Source organism: Condylura cristata, unplaced genomic scaffold (genome assembly GCF_000260355.1).
Source record: "Condylura cristata isolate star-nosed mole 26May11 unplaced genomic scaffold, ConCri1.0 scaffold00028, whole genome shotgun sequence".
Lineage (NCBI taxonomy): Eukaryota > Metazoa > Chordata > Mammalia > Eulipotyphla > Talpidae > Condylura > Condylura cristata.
This window is the reverse complement of record NW_004567129.1, coordinates 12,749,966-12,763,620: the sequence shown is the minus strand read 5'-3', so window position 1 is coordinate 12,763,620 and position 13,655 is coordinate 12,749,966. Positions and strand designations below refer to the sequence as shown.

At 51.9% G+C, this 13,655-nt stretch overlaps 1 protein-coding gene across 3 annotated transcripts in view; it reads right to left on the bottom strand.

Annotated features, from left to right (window-relative positions):
• IL34 (interleukin 34) overlaps positions 1-13,655 on the bottom strand; it is a 72,353-nt gene that overhangs the window by 1,455 nt on the left and 57,243 nt on the right. For 2 of the 3 annotated variants that reach the window (XM_012730730.1, XM_012730731.1), the window contains exons 2-5: positions 7,938-8,349; positions 2,845-2,978; positions 1,828-1,905; positions 1,398-1,556 (exon numbers count right to left, since the gene is read on the bottom strand). In XM_012730730.1, coding sequence (XP_012586184.1) covers positions 1,398-1,556; positions 1,828-1,905; positions 2,845-2,978; positions 7,938-7,965 — 399 coding nt within the window. In that variant the 5' untranslated portion in view covers positions 7,966-8,349. Of the gene's footprint in view, positions 1-1,397; positions 1,557-1,827; positions 1,906-2,844; positions 2,979-7,937; positions 8,350-12,404; positions 12,488-13,655 lie in introns of all 3 variants that reach the window. The other variant, XM_012730732.1, reaches the window with a different exon arrangement.

Genomic DNA, 13,655 nt, shown 5'->3' with positions numbered 1-13,655 from the left:
GAGGCTCATCCCTGGTACCCGTGAAAGCAGCCCTATTCGGAAATAGGATTTTGCAGGTGTAAGTAAGGATCTCAGGAGGACATCATCCTGGCTTTAGGGTGGGCCCTAAATCCAACAACCAGGTGTCCATAGAAAAGACATGAGACACAAAGAGAAAGGAGGTGGAGGCAGGTGGAGGCAGAGCCTGGAGCCATGCTAGGGCCCCATAGAGTCTGTGGAAGGAGGAACAGCTTGACTGTGGAAGGAGTAACGGGCTTGTCCCCAGGATTGCAACAGAACAGATTTCCATTGTCTTAAGCACCCAGCCGTGGCAATTTGTATGGCAGCCCTGGAAAAAGGAATACACGGAGGTCCAGAAAGAAGTGAGGAGGGCGGGAAGGAGAAGGGGCCCACTCCCGTGGCCCACACCCTAGCCAAAGAGACCCTGCCGCCCGTGGACCCTGGACATACGGCCCACTAATGTTGTCAGAGAGAAGCTTGAGGCTGGTTAGATCTGAGCAGTCGGGCGGGCAGGGGCTCAGCTCCCCTCCTTCTAGCCCCCCTCCCCATCCCCACCAGCGGGGCTCAGAGCCTGAGAGGTCAAGCAAAGGGAGGGTGGAAACTTCTCCGCAGGTCAGCTCCCTCACCCACCTGCCCACAGGTCTGAAAGAGCCACCAAGGAAACTGCCCAGTCCCCACTCGCCTGCCAGAATTGTGAGCTACCCCAAGAGCGGGAGGGAGGAGGGGCTGCGAAGGCAGATGCCGGTGCTGAGCCCTGGCCACCAGATGCTCAAGGCCGCTGCCGAGTGTTCCGTCTGGGCAGCAGGTGTGTGCCAGGGGCCTGAGGAGGGCTGGGCTGGAGTTGGGGAGCAGAGGAAAATGGAGGTGTGGATAGGGGGCACATGCCAATCCTAGCACCTCACTCTGGAAGCTTCTTAGAGGACCTGTCCCCGAGGCCTCTGTCAACCTAGCTGAGCCGGCAGAGAGCAGGGGCCTCGTTACCATCCTCACCATCATTATCGTCAACGTCTGTTAAACGATAATAGCTGAATTGTGAGGTTCTATATGCTTTGACTAACGTAAAATGCAAGTAGCCACCCTGACGGTATTAGCAGAGCTGCATGGCAAAGAAGCCCTGTGCCCCCCTACTCCTCCCTCGCCCGCTCTTGGCGGGATGGTGACTGCCACAGAGCAGGAGAGAAACAGGGACAGGGCTCAGGCACCCCTCTGGCTGCGCCAGCCTGGTCCTCCACGTCACCACGGCCCCTGCCTTCCAGGGGCTCCTCTTCAGCCTCCCTCCCCGCTTCCTCCAGGCCCTCAGAGCACGTGCTCAAGGCGGCCAGGTGCTCACGTCCCCCCGAGACAGGCTACACGCACAGTAGCACAGGCACACACGCATGTAACGCACACGCACTCACCGTGAGGTGTCTGACATGCAACAGCAGCGTCTGTACCTCCTCCAGGTACTTCCAAGACGGGTGGCCCTCCAGCAGCACCTCCTGCACCGACTCAGTAGCACTGAAACTCACCAAGGCCCACAGATACCGCAGCTCCTGCTGGCTCACCTGGGTCCTCTGCTGCGGAGACAGGAGAAATCGCTGGCCCCGACCCCCACCCCAGTGACATGGTTCTCTGAACACAACCCTCCCACGCCTACCTCCCTGGACTTGTCCCACACGGGGGTCAGACCTCTGTCCACTGAAGGCAGCAGGCAACCTTGCACCTGAGCAAGGGCAGCTCGCCTGAGGGAGCAGAAACAGGACCTGCCCAGTCCAGTGGGCCTCCCAGTCCAAGTCCACAAGATGTCCCAGGAGGTAGGGGTACCCCTGCCCAGGAAGGGGTTCTCACCAGCCTGGTGATGTTGGCGGTTCTGAGCACCACCTCGTAAGGCACGCTGACCCTGTAGTTGATGGGGAAGTAGTGTTTCTGGGAGGCACAAAAACAAACCATGTGGTCAGGAAGGGTCTGGCCAGGCTCCCCCACCTCCCACAGACTGTAATGGAGGGGAGCCCCTGGGGCCCTCTGCTGAGGGGTTATCTGACTCTCAGGAGAGACCAAAACTGCTCTCTTTCCTCTGGACACAGGGAAGGAGGAAACAAAATCCACCATTGCTAGAAGTCCAGGCCATGAAGTGGTGTGAAGGGCACACTATGCTAAGGGAGACAAATTCAGGTGTGAGGAAGTACTTTAAAAGGTAACTCTGGCCCTCCCTGGTGGTGCAAGGGGTTAAAGTGCCATGAAGCTATCCACAGCCTCTACTGCAGGAGTCTGATCCCCAGCCAGGGAGCTGACCCACATGGCGTGGCAGACCTCTCCTGACCCGCCTGCTGCTCCCCTCAGCAGTGTACTTCGTCGATCCACCTGCTCTGCTCCCCACTCTGTCTCTGGTGAATCCTCTCACCCCCCCCCCACACACCTCTGGCTTATACTCCAGTTCTTGTATGCACAAATAAATAAAAATAAACCTTAAAAAAAGAAACAGAAAAAGAGTCGAGGGCTATCTGGGTTTCTTTCTCCACCCTACAAAAGAATGGAAGGTTCCAATTTCCAGGTTCTTATCATCCCTAATAGTGTGCAGTTCCCCCGAGGCTTCCTGGAGTCCACTGCTGGGCCACAGTGAAGGTGCCACGAGGAGGTAGGATCACAGCTCAGATCCAGTGAGAGGAGTATAGGCCCCCTGAGATGGGTGGTAGGAGAGGGAACAAAAACCTCAGAGCAGGGGTGTATATGTGTGTCCATGAGTAAAGGCAGAGACGGAGAAACAGGGGTTCAGAAATCCAAGGAGGGGCCCCATACGTCTGGGTCCCTAATCCCAGAGAGCTAAGGGGCTTAGGAAGAGGGCCAACAGGACGCCCATGTAGTTACCATGTACTGGAGACGGTTCTTGTACTGCAGCTTGTCCCGCAGGAAGCCGGTGACCGTGCACTCCTGGCCCTGGGCCAAGGGCCATGCCTCCAAGCCCTCATGCCCCAAGGCCATGCCCAGGAGGAGCCCGAGATCTGTGGACAGGAGCGCATGAGCACCCTGCACTGCTTTCACACTCCCGGGCATGCAAAGCTGTGCCTGTTCTCCCTTTCCCCTGGCATAAGTCCTGGTGGGAGAGATGGGGGTGAGGGCCCCAAAGAGGCCTTCTAACTGGAAATGTTTCCCTGGGTCTGGACTCCAGGGCAGCAGAAGCCAGGCCCTGGGGTTAGTCTCCAGCATCCTCATACTCCCGCCCCTGAGGCAGGCACAACTCCCTTCCAGGGCACCCTCAGCCCTCTGTCTAGGGCTGATCTGATGTGTTTCCAAAGCCTGTGGCAATCTTTTCTCAGCTGGGGATTCAAGAGCTACAAATCCTAGTTCCAATCTACAGATGAGTCCTCTTCCCTGTTCTGTCTATCCCTGGCATCCTTCTTGGTCAAATATACACTGAATAGTTGGTGTTAGTGGCCTTTGCAGTTTGACCACTTGGGGATGCTAAGCAAATCTCAGGCTGTTTCTCCTCCCTGCCAGCAGGAGAACGATACCAGCCTTCACCGCTGGAGGGCTCTGTGACTTCAAAAACAGCCTGAGTGATTTCTTGGTGACTGAGCAGATACACAAAAAATACAACAGAATTTACAACAAAGATGAACAAAGGTTAAGTCAATCAGAGCAAAAACGAAATGTAGCCAGGCAAGTGATGAATCCAAAAAGATCAACCTCACCAGTAAATAAATTCACATTGAAACAAACAGATGTCATGTTTCACTGATCAAACTGGACTGGTTTTTCCTTTGTTGTTTTAGTTTAGTTTAATAACCTGGTGCTAGAAAAGCTGTAAGACAGTTATTCTCACCCTAGATAAGCAACTTGCCAATTTTTGCTATTAAAGGACTTCGATCCACTAAGCTGTAAAAATGCCAACCCCTTTTTACTCATTAATCTCATCTCTAGGAATAATTCAAAGGAAAATAAGATTTGGAGTCCAAAGCTTTCACTGCAGCCTTGTTTTAGAAGAGTGAAAAATAATCAGTAAATGGCCTGGGTGCTCAGTAATCATGAGCATAATCAGTAAAAATCTCATGCTCAAAGAATACTGATGAAATGCTGATGTGACAAGAATGTGCATGATATGCTGAGGAAAATATGCTAAGGAAAGTTTCAAAAAAGCATGACTCAGTACTCCTTACTTCGCTAGAAGCCTATCTTGGATGTTGCTAATAGTGGAGGGAAAGAAACACAACAAATCTCTCTGGGAGATTATGAAACTCTTCTTATCTTATAGAACATACTTTATAGTCTACAATCAATATGTACTACTGTTATGATCAAAAACAGCTTGTTTCTTTCTTCCTCTCCCGCCCAGACCCATGGAGTCACCTCATCGATCCACCTTGGTTACAAGTGGGAATTACTGATGAGACTTCCCGACTCACCTGGCACTGGGGAGGCCTTGTTCTTAAGCCCTCGCTGGCCAGACCTGCCTGCCAGCCCTTCCCATCTCCTCGTAGGTCCAACTGCCTCCCTTTGCACCCTCTGAACACCCTCAGGTCTGGCCCTGGGGGTGGGAGGGTGGATGCAGACTGCCATCCTTCCTCTCTCCCAGAACTCCTCACCTCGTTTTTTCACAAGGCTGCATATTTGCAACCCACCTTGCACTTCTGAACTCTGTCCCATGCACTGGCACAATGTCTCGACAAAGGGACGGATTGACACAAATGGAACTAGTGTTTCTGCTGGCTTTCTCTCTTGGCTCCAAGTCACCCACCCTTGGCCTGTGCCCTGAGTTACCCTCGCCCAGGTTCCTTCCGCCCCCAGGGTCTCCCCCCTGCCTACAGCAGGCCCCACCAATCCCCATCCCAGCACCATCTGTCCAATGTCTTGACCAGTTCCTCAGCGCTTCATGTGGGAATACATTACGCTACTAAGCACAGCAGGTCTTGTTTATTGAGTATTTTGGGGGTTCACCTCGAGCAGGGAACCAGGAGCATGCTCCTGAATCTCCAAGTCAACTGGTTAAAGCCTGGCTTGCCACCCAAGAGTGTCTGATTCCCTAGGTTGGGTGCAGGGCCAGACAACTTGCATTGCTAAGTTCCCAGGTGAAGATGCTGCTGCTGGTTTGGAGACTGCTTTGAGAAACAGTGACCTAAAGTGACATTTGCAAACTGGTGACCCAGGGACCACATCTGGTTCACAGAAATTCCATATAAGAATCCAAACATCCCTCTTTTTTTCCAAAGTCAGTCTCTGTCCACACCGGGATTTCTTTCCCATGTGGCAGTCACCCACCGGCAGCCCATTCCTCCATCCAGGTCCTGCTTCAACTGTCATCTGTGTCCTGCTCCTGGGCCTTCAGGGCCTGGTCACAGTGGGGTGAAGTCAGGGTCTTACAGAGGCACCGTGCCTGGAATCACGGGCTGCACTAAAAACTATGTCCATAGGGTCTCCCTGGTGGTGCAAGAGGTCTCGGCACTATGAAGCTATGGGCAGGCACTGCAGCAGGAGTCCGATTTCCAACCAGGGAGGTGACTCACATGGCGCAGCAGACCTCTCCTGACCCGCCTGCTGCTCCCTTCAGCAGTGTATTTCAGGCAATCTGCCTGTTCTGCTCCCCACTCTGTCTGGTGAATCCTCTTACCCCACACACACGTACCTGTGGCCTGCACCCCTGTTCTTGTATACATAAATAAATCAATCTTTTTTTTTTGCAAGATTTATTTATTTGTGCATACAGAACTGGGGTACAGGCCAGAGGCTCAGGGGCGGTGAGAGGATTCACCAGAGACAGAGTGGGGTGCAGAACAGGCAGATCTACGAAGTACACTGCTGAGGGGAGCAGCGGGCGGGTCAGGAGAGGTCTGCCACGCCATGTGGTCACCTCCGGGGCAGGCGGGGATCATGCGGAAGTGGCTTTAGCTTCTCAGTGTTGTGCTTTAACCCGCTGTGCCACCAGGGAGGGCCAATAAATAAATCTTTAAAAATAAAACTGTCCATAAATAATCTGCCTTCCCCCAGTCTCAGACTTCCTCTGAGTCTGTAGTCCCAATACTGTTTATCACTTTAAGCTGCTTTTCTACTGTCTCCACCCCAGAGAAACAAGCCAACAAATAGGTGACCAGGCAGAGACAGCAGTAGCCTCATGGCTGCTATGCACCACAGCAGCGCCACGGTCTGTGCAGCCCTGACCCTGGCTGCGAGACACTCCTTGCCCCCTCTTCCTCCAGAGGTAAGATACATCAGACAGAAGCGGCTGAAGAAAGAACAATGCCCTTTGCCCAGGAAAATGTACCTTGTCCACTATCCAAGCCTGTGTGGACAGCTCCCCAAACCCATGTTCACCTGAACTCGGATTCAAGCTTGGTTGGAAATAGGCTCTGTGCAGATGCAACAGGATCTCCAGATGACACCATCTTCAATGTACGGTGGGCCCTAAATCAACGACCAGCCCCCTTACTAGCAGAGGCGAGGACACAGACAACCGAGAGAAGCCACATGAAAATGCAGGCAGGCTGGAGCCGTGCAGCACAAGCTAAGGAACCAGGAGCCACCAGAAAAGGGGAAGAGGCAAGAGGGATCCTCCGCTAGTCTTGGGAGGGAGCCTGGCCCTGCCCACACCTTGAATCCAGACTTCGGGCTTCCAGAGTTATGGCAGAACCCATTCCTGCTGTCTGAAACCAATTTTATGGCAGTTTATTACGGCTGCCAGTTTATTACAGCTGGCACCCACGCCAGCCCCTGCCAAATCCTGCTTGCCTCCGCGAGCAGCCTCCCTTCCACCTGCATTTCATTCTCATTTGCAGGAACTGGCCCTCTCACCTCCTGCCGGCACTGCCAGGCTTATCTTCCAAGAGCAGAGTAACTCCGATCACGATCACGACTTCCACCCCCAGATGGGAGCGCAGGTTTCTTGACTTGAAATCCTCAGTCATCTGCTGCACCCAGACCAGCTTCCCCATCTTTTCCAGCTTTCCCTTGCTCGCTCTGTCCCCTCTACCTCGAACTTTGTGTTCACATCTCCCTGTGTAAACAACGGCCAGGCCGCTTCCTGGACCATCTCAAGGGGCCCCTCACCCACGCTGCTTCCCCTATTCCTTATGACCAGGGACCAGGACCCTGGGTCCGGGCTCTTCCGCCTGTTCTGAACACCCTGACCCTTTGCTGGAAGGATCCCTCTGCCAGGGCCGGCACGAACCCAGCCGTCCCTGGGGGTGCAGGCTCCAACCCCAGGCTGTGGGCGCTCAGCACAAGCTTCCTAGCGCCCAACTCTGGGCCAGAAGCTGGAGAGGGAGGCACGTGCCAGCCTCTGGTTCTTGTCGCCATGGTGCTGACTGCACTAGACATGTGGGAAGTAACTGAAAAATGCAATCGATTTAAGTTAATTCAATTGAATCTCAGAATCTAAAAGGATCTTGGTCTGCCTCCCACCCAGTCGGTTTGAGAGACGTCTAGCTTTTTGGTTTTTGGTCCCTATTTCAAATTATCTTTCCTTTTACTGATAACACTGTTCTTCTCACCGTGTATCTGTGTTCTGTGATGGAGGCAGCGCACAGAGGACAGGCTGGCTTTTCCGGGCACCTGCTGCTCTTCTTCCCTGTATCTTCTTCCCAGTCTCCCTCCCCAGCTGGCCACACCCAGGAAGGCCAGAAATTCTCTCTCTGCTGCCTCAGACCCATCATGCTTCCCAGCACGAATGACTCTGCGGAGGCTGCCCCCATTCTGGGTGGACACAGTGACCACCCACCGACTGTGCCCACCCGGCCTACAGCTGGTAGCCACCAGACCCGCTGAGTCAGGTCTGCCCGAGATAGGGTGCCGGAGGCTGTAGGAGCCTCTGAGGGTGTCTGCAGTTAAGCTGGGAAACATCTCAACTTGTCCCCAGTAGGAATGCCTGGTTGCCATGGTTACCACAGAGCTTGGCTCTGGGCCAAGGCCTCCCAGAGGTAGTCCCCAGGGAGCCCCCCACAAACACACCCCCTCCCACCCCAAGTACTCACAGTGTAGCCAGGCGAATCCCTGGGGCATGGTGGTGCACTGGGTCCCCAGAGAGCAGAGGCAATGTTCCTGGCAGCGTGTCTATCCTTCTGTCCACAGAGGCCCAGGTGGGGCCTACATGGCCTCGGATCAGCCAAGGTGGCCCAGAGTCAGAAGGGCTGTCACCGAGGGAGCGGCCTGGCAGGAGCAGCAGGTGCTCCCAGGCAGCACCCACCCTTATCTGCCTGGCGAGGAGGGCAGCTGGGGGGTGGTGGCTGCGAGTCCCATGGCAGCCAGGACCTGGCTGGAAATAGCCGCCTGGCGGTCTTCCTTCCCAAGCAGGAGGAGAGTCCCCGGCAGGCCCCTCGGAATCTGGAGCTGGGTTGTGCTTTCTCTGATTTTTCTGTCTGCAGCTGCTCAGTGTGAAATCTGGCTCTGGAAAGAGAAAGGAGGAGAGAAACAGATTATGTAAGAGCAGCACTGCCACTCAGACATCAAGCCGCAGTCACGGAGAGCCCACTATGCATGTCGCACCCACCCCCGGGGCTGGACCCCTAGGGGAGGCCGGTCCAGAGGGCTGACAACTCAGGGATAGGGATAGAAATGGTTTCAGGAAATCCAAAGGGCTGCACTGCCCAGCAGTGTTCCATGATACTGCCTAGAAGCCGGAAGTCAAACAAAAGCAGGAATGAATGGGCCGTGTTAGTTAAATCAAGGGAGCTTCCTGGAGGAGGTGTGATTCTATATTAAGTATTTGAATGACTCAGGCTGTAGAGAGGTTAAAAGCAGCAGGTCATTCACCCCTCTGTTCATCTTGAGGTTTAGCCCCCAGCTCAGATAAACCCCAATCTACATCTCTCTCATTCCTGATGAAATATCAGGTACTCAGTTAAATTTGAATTTTAGATGAGTGAAACATTAATTTTTTAGTATAATTATGCCATGACTAGTTGTTTAGTGTAAGTGTGTCCCAAATATTGCATAGGCTATACTTAAAGAAATTCATTGTTTAGGGCCTCCCTGGTGACACAGGGGCTAAGTTTTGCACTAGCAAGCTATCACCAGCCACTGTGGCATGAGTGACCCCCAGCCAGGGAGCTAACCCCTATAGTGCAGACGGCCCCTCTGTCTTGTCCGCTGCTCCCCTCAGCAGTATATTTCAGTCTATTTCTGCCTGTTTTGCTCCCCATTCTGTCCTTATGAATTCTCTTGCCTTTCCCCAAATCTTTATCCTACATCTCAGTTCTTATATGCATAAATAGAATAAACCTTAAAAAATCCATTGCTTAATTAAAATTCCAAATTAACTGGGAATCCTGTATTTTTTAATTTGCTAATTTGGAAACTGTAATAATAATGGGAGAGTTTACTATGTGCTAGACCCAGGGTTAAGGCCTTTATTCAGTGAATCCTCACAACAGTCTTGGCGAGGGGCAATAAGATCTCATTTTATTAATAAGGAAATTGAAGCCTAGAAAGGTTAACTCACTTGCCCAAGTTCAAGTGAGACAGGGGGCTCTCCCTGGTAATGCAATTGGTTAAAGCACAGCACTATGAAGCTATGACAGCCACTGCAGCATGAGTTCGATCCCCAGCCAGGGAGGTGGCCCACATGGTGCGCCAGACCTCTCCTGACCTGCCCACAGCTCCCCTCAGCAGTGCATTTCAGTAGATTTGCCTGTTCTGCTCCCTACTCTGTCTCTGGTGAATCCTCTCACCACCACCAACCCCCGCCACCTTTGGCCTGTACCCCAGTTCTGTATGCATAAAAAATAAATCTTTAAAAAAAAAAAAAAAAGAAATGAAACAGGAATTCAAGCCCAGCATGCTGGTAGCCATTCCCATTGGCCAGCACCCACATGTGGATCTAGAAACATGTCCTAACCACACATGGACACCTCATGTATCCTCACTGGGCTCTGTGAGATTCAGACTGTTGTCCTCATTTTGTAGATGAGGAAACTGAGGCTCTGGTGGCAGCAAAGCTGCCTCTGAAATTTGGTCTCTGGCTCAACTCCATTGCATCTCCGGCCCTCTCAAGCTTCCCTTCTGGGCCAGAAAGCGGTCATAGCTGATGGCCTAAGGGGAATGTGGCCAGAAGGACCTTAGACAGAGGTCCCCAGGGGCAGGGAGGGCCTCACACAGAGGACCCCTTATGTGAGGTCCCTCCTGAACCTCTCCCGCCCCATCAGACAATTTCCCTGCTATCACAGTGTCCCCACAAACTCTTACCTAATGGGAACTTTTAGTTATGAATACTTTCTGGTTTTGGGGTTTATTGAGGTCTAAGTCACAAACAGTAAAATTCACATTAAGCATATAATTCTGACTTTTGACAAATCCAGAAAGTTGTGTAAACATTATGATACAGGACAGCAGGGGACAAGTGACCAAGGCCCCCTGCCCAAATAGTTGACCGGTTACTGTTTGGGTTCTTGACCCGTGCACACAATTGCAAGACTGCTCAGGCTTAGGAAACAACAAAGGGGTAAATTCAACAAACCATGAAGTTCAACAAACCAAGAGTTACTAAGGCCAATAATGGCTATTTACTTTACCCAAAGCCTTGTCCAGTACTGTCCAGTCCTGCAAAAAGACCCTCATGATGGTGTCTTCCCGCCACTGAGGATGTGCAGCTCCTGTCCCAACAACAGGCCACGTGTCTAAGGTGGCGTCTTCCTGCTGCTGTGGACACGAGGCAGCCAGACTAGAGGCCGGGATCCGGGTCCCTAACACAGCGGAAGCTGCAACAGGAGATGCTCCCTGCGCTGCAAAGGCCCCAGCACAGCGCCAAACTAGCCACACTCAGGACAGCAGCTCTAGCGGCCGACAGACAAACTCACACATCTTTTAAAATATTTATTTATTTATACATACAGAACTGGGGTACTGGCCAGAAGGGGTGGTGGTGAAAGGAATCACCAGAGACAGAGAGGGGAGCAGAATAGGTAGATACAGGATCCTGAAATACACTGCTGAGGAGAGCAGCGGGCAGGTCAGGAGAGGTCTGCTGCGCCATGTGGGTCAGCTCCCTGGCAAGGATGGAACTTGTGCTGCAGTGGCTGTGGAGAGCTACAAGGTGCTGCGCTTTAACCCGTTAGGCCACCAGGGAGGGCACAAACTCATGCAATTTAACAACACCTGACTCTGGGTTTCCCATCTGCTCCAGGCCACACTTCAGCAAGATGCCTGGCTCTCTGGGTCTCTTCTCCACCAAGCCTAACAAAACTGTTTCAAAACAACTGCTGGGACAAGGCCACGCATGATGGCCTCCACCATGTGGCCTGTGCCCACACGGCCCAGCTCCCAGGGCTATCTGCCGCCAAGCCTTGCCACAGCCCACCACCCAGCATCTCTCTCTCACACAAATGGAGCCCTTGAGCCCAGTTTATTTTTTCATCCTTTACAGACTTTTTCAGGTGCTCCACCCCACTTTTAACATTTTCCTGAGGTGCTCTATTCTTTACTAGCAAACCCCTCCAGGGGGCACCACCCATAACAATGACAGTCATTGAGATATAAAACATTTTCTTCCACCCAAACATTTCTGTCCTGTCACTGTGTAGTCAGAGCTCCTCCCACACCCCCACCCACACCCCACCCCTCCCCAACCCCCAGGCAACAGCTCTTGTGTGAGTTGTGGAATGCTCAGCCTTCTCAGAGCCCTCCTGAATGCCAGGCAGAGTAGGCGGGTCTCCTTTCAACTGAGCATAGGGCACATGGGGTTCTATCAGGTTGTTGCATGTGTGAGTGGTTTGTTCAGTGTTCTTGCTGTGTAGTATTCCTTTGTATAGCCTGACTGTTGGCAGTGAACAAAGATTTACTGACAAAGACTGAATTAGGACAGTAAAGAATTGAGCCTTGCATCCAAGCTTGATAAAGTGGTAGTAAACTAACCTTGAGATCCTGGATGGGACTAGCTGAAGGTGACAGCAAACTGGGCCTCACATCAAGGACACAGTGATGAGTCACCCCCTTTGGAATCTGAGTTTAGAATCTATATAAGAGACCCTTCCCCCTTATTGAGTTGGTAGTAGCTGCGGATCCCATTCTAGGGGCTGTCTCAGCTGCTGTCCTGGAGCAATAAACTCTGCTTGCTCAGCCTCTCTGCTTCCCGCCTTCCTTTATTGTGGCTGGTCACAGAAGTTGGGACAAAACAAATTGGTGCCGAAACCCGGGACGGCTAAGTAGAGCCGTCCTCTGAACCTCTTCTGTGGCCTGGTGTGCTTCTTTTCTCTTCTCTTTCCTTCTCTCTGAAATGTGCGTGTGGATGTGTGAGTGAATAAACAGCTCTTACACCGGTCCTAGCGCACCAGCTCGGGCTTGAATGGGACTGCATCCTTAGCCTTGAGACCGGAACGGCTTAGTGGAGACGTGGCCAATAGCTCTAGGCTTGGCCAAGCAGGCGCGGGGATACATGCGTGCTCCTATGCCAAGGGACTCTTTGGATTCCGCGAGGAGTCAGGCGGGAACAGTCAATTTGAACGTACCCTGATCCCCAAGGCCTCCCGGCCTCCCTCTTCGTTACAATCTTTCTGTCGATCTTGGCATTTTCCTCCTCTTGGTATCACCTCTGTGGTGCAAAAATATCACGTGATTATACCACTGGACCGAGGTTAAGATGAGTCACCCAGATTTTGGCTTAAGAACACCCTTGACCGCCCTCTTTTTTTTTTCTTTCTCTCAGTTTGGTCCCTCCCAGGGCATTGTTTGTCCCTCCCAGCCAGGGCGGGTTTTGTTTTTTGGTCCCTCCCAGCAGGGCGGGTTTTGTTTTTTGGTCCCTCCCAGCCAGGGCGTAAGTTGTCCTATTTGCCCCACCCAGGGCGTATTTTGTCGAATTTGTCCTTCCTAGGATACACTGTCTCTTAAGCCGTTCTTTTTTTCTCTCTTCTTTTCTGTCCCTCAATACCTAGTAGATAATTCTTCAGCCAAGACTGGTGACTTAACTCTAATGCATCCTCTGTCATTAGGATACTTTGGATCTTACACAGGAAGGCCTCAAGCAGAAAAAAACTTGGCCATTTCTTGGCCTCAATATAAGTTAGATATCACTGGTGGCCAGAAGGAGAAACACTCGACTACTCAATCCTTATCTTTCTTGAAGATTTTCTTTTTCCTCACTCCTAAAACTCTACAGCATCCAAGCTCTCTTCCTCCTGCACTCTTGTGCCTTTCTTCTTAACTCTGGTCCTATGTTCCATGTTCTTCCAGGCCTGCTTTCTTTTGTGCTCCCATTCCTCTATCTCTCAATCTTGTTACACTGCCCAGATCTCCCAAATCCCCACAGCCTGGCTGATGGATTTGGGACTTCCCATTGTTCTCAGTTAGCTACCTTTGCTCCAGGCCTGAGATCACTGGTATGTCCACCCCCACCCAGCCAGGGGAACAGGTTCTTTTTTTTTTTCTTCTTGAAATCCTCTTCTGTTCTATTCCAAAATCTAACTTTGCTGATTCCCCATTTGTTTGTCTTTATGTAAATAAAGGCTGGTGCCCACTGGTCTCCATCTCAGCACTAACTTTTACTCCCTCCCTTTTGCGGACTCTCACCCACCTTCCCTTTTTCTTGTTAAACATTGTATAAATGGTTAAAATGTTCTTTTGTGAGACATTACAAAAAACAAACAGCCCACTAACTGGGAAACCATTTTCTCACACAAAAGTATGTATGATAAAGGACTGATCACAAAAATATACGGAGAACTGGCCCTCCCTGGTGGCGCAGCGGGTTAAAGCACAGCACT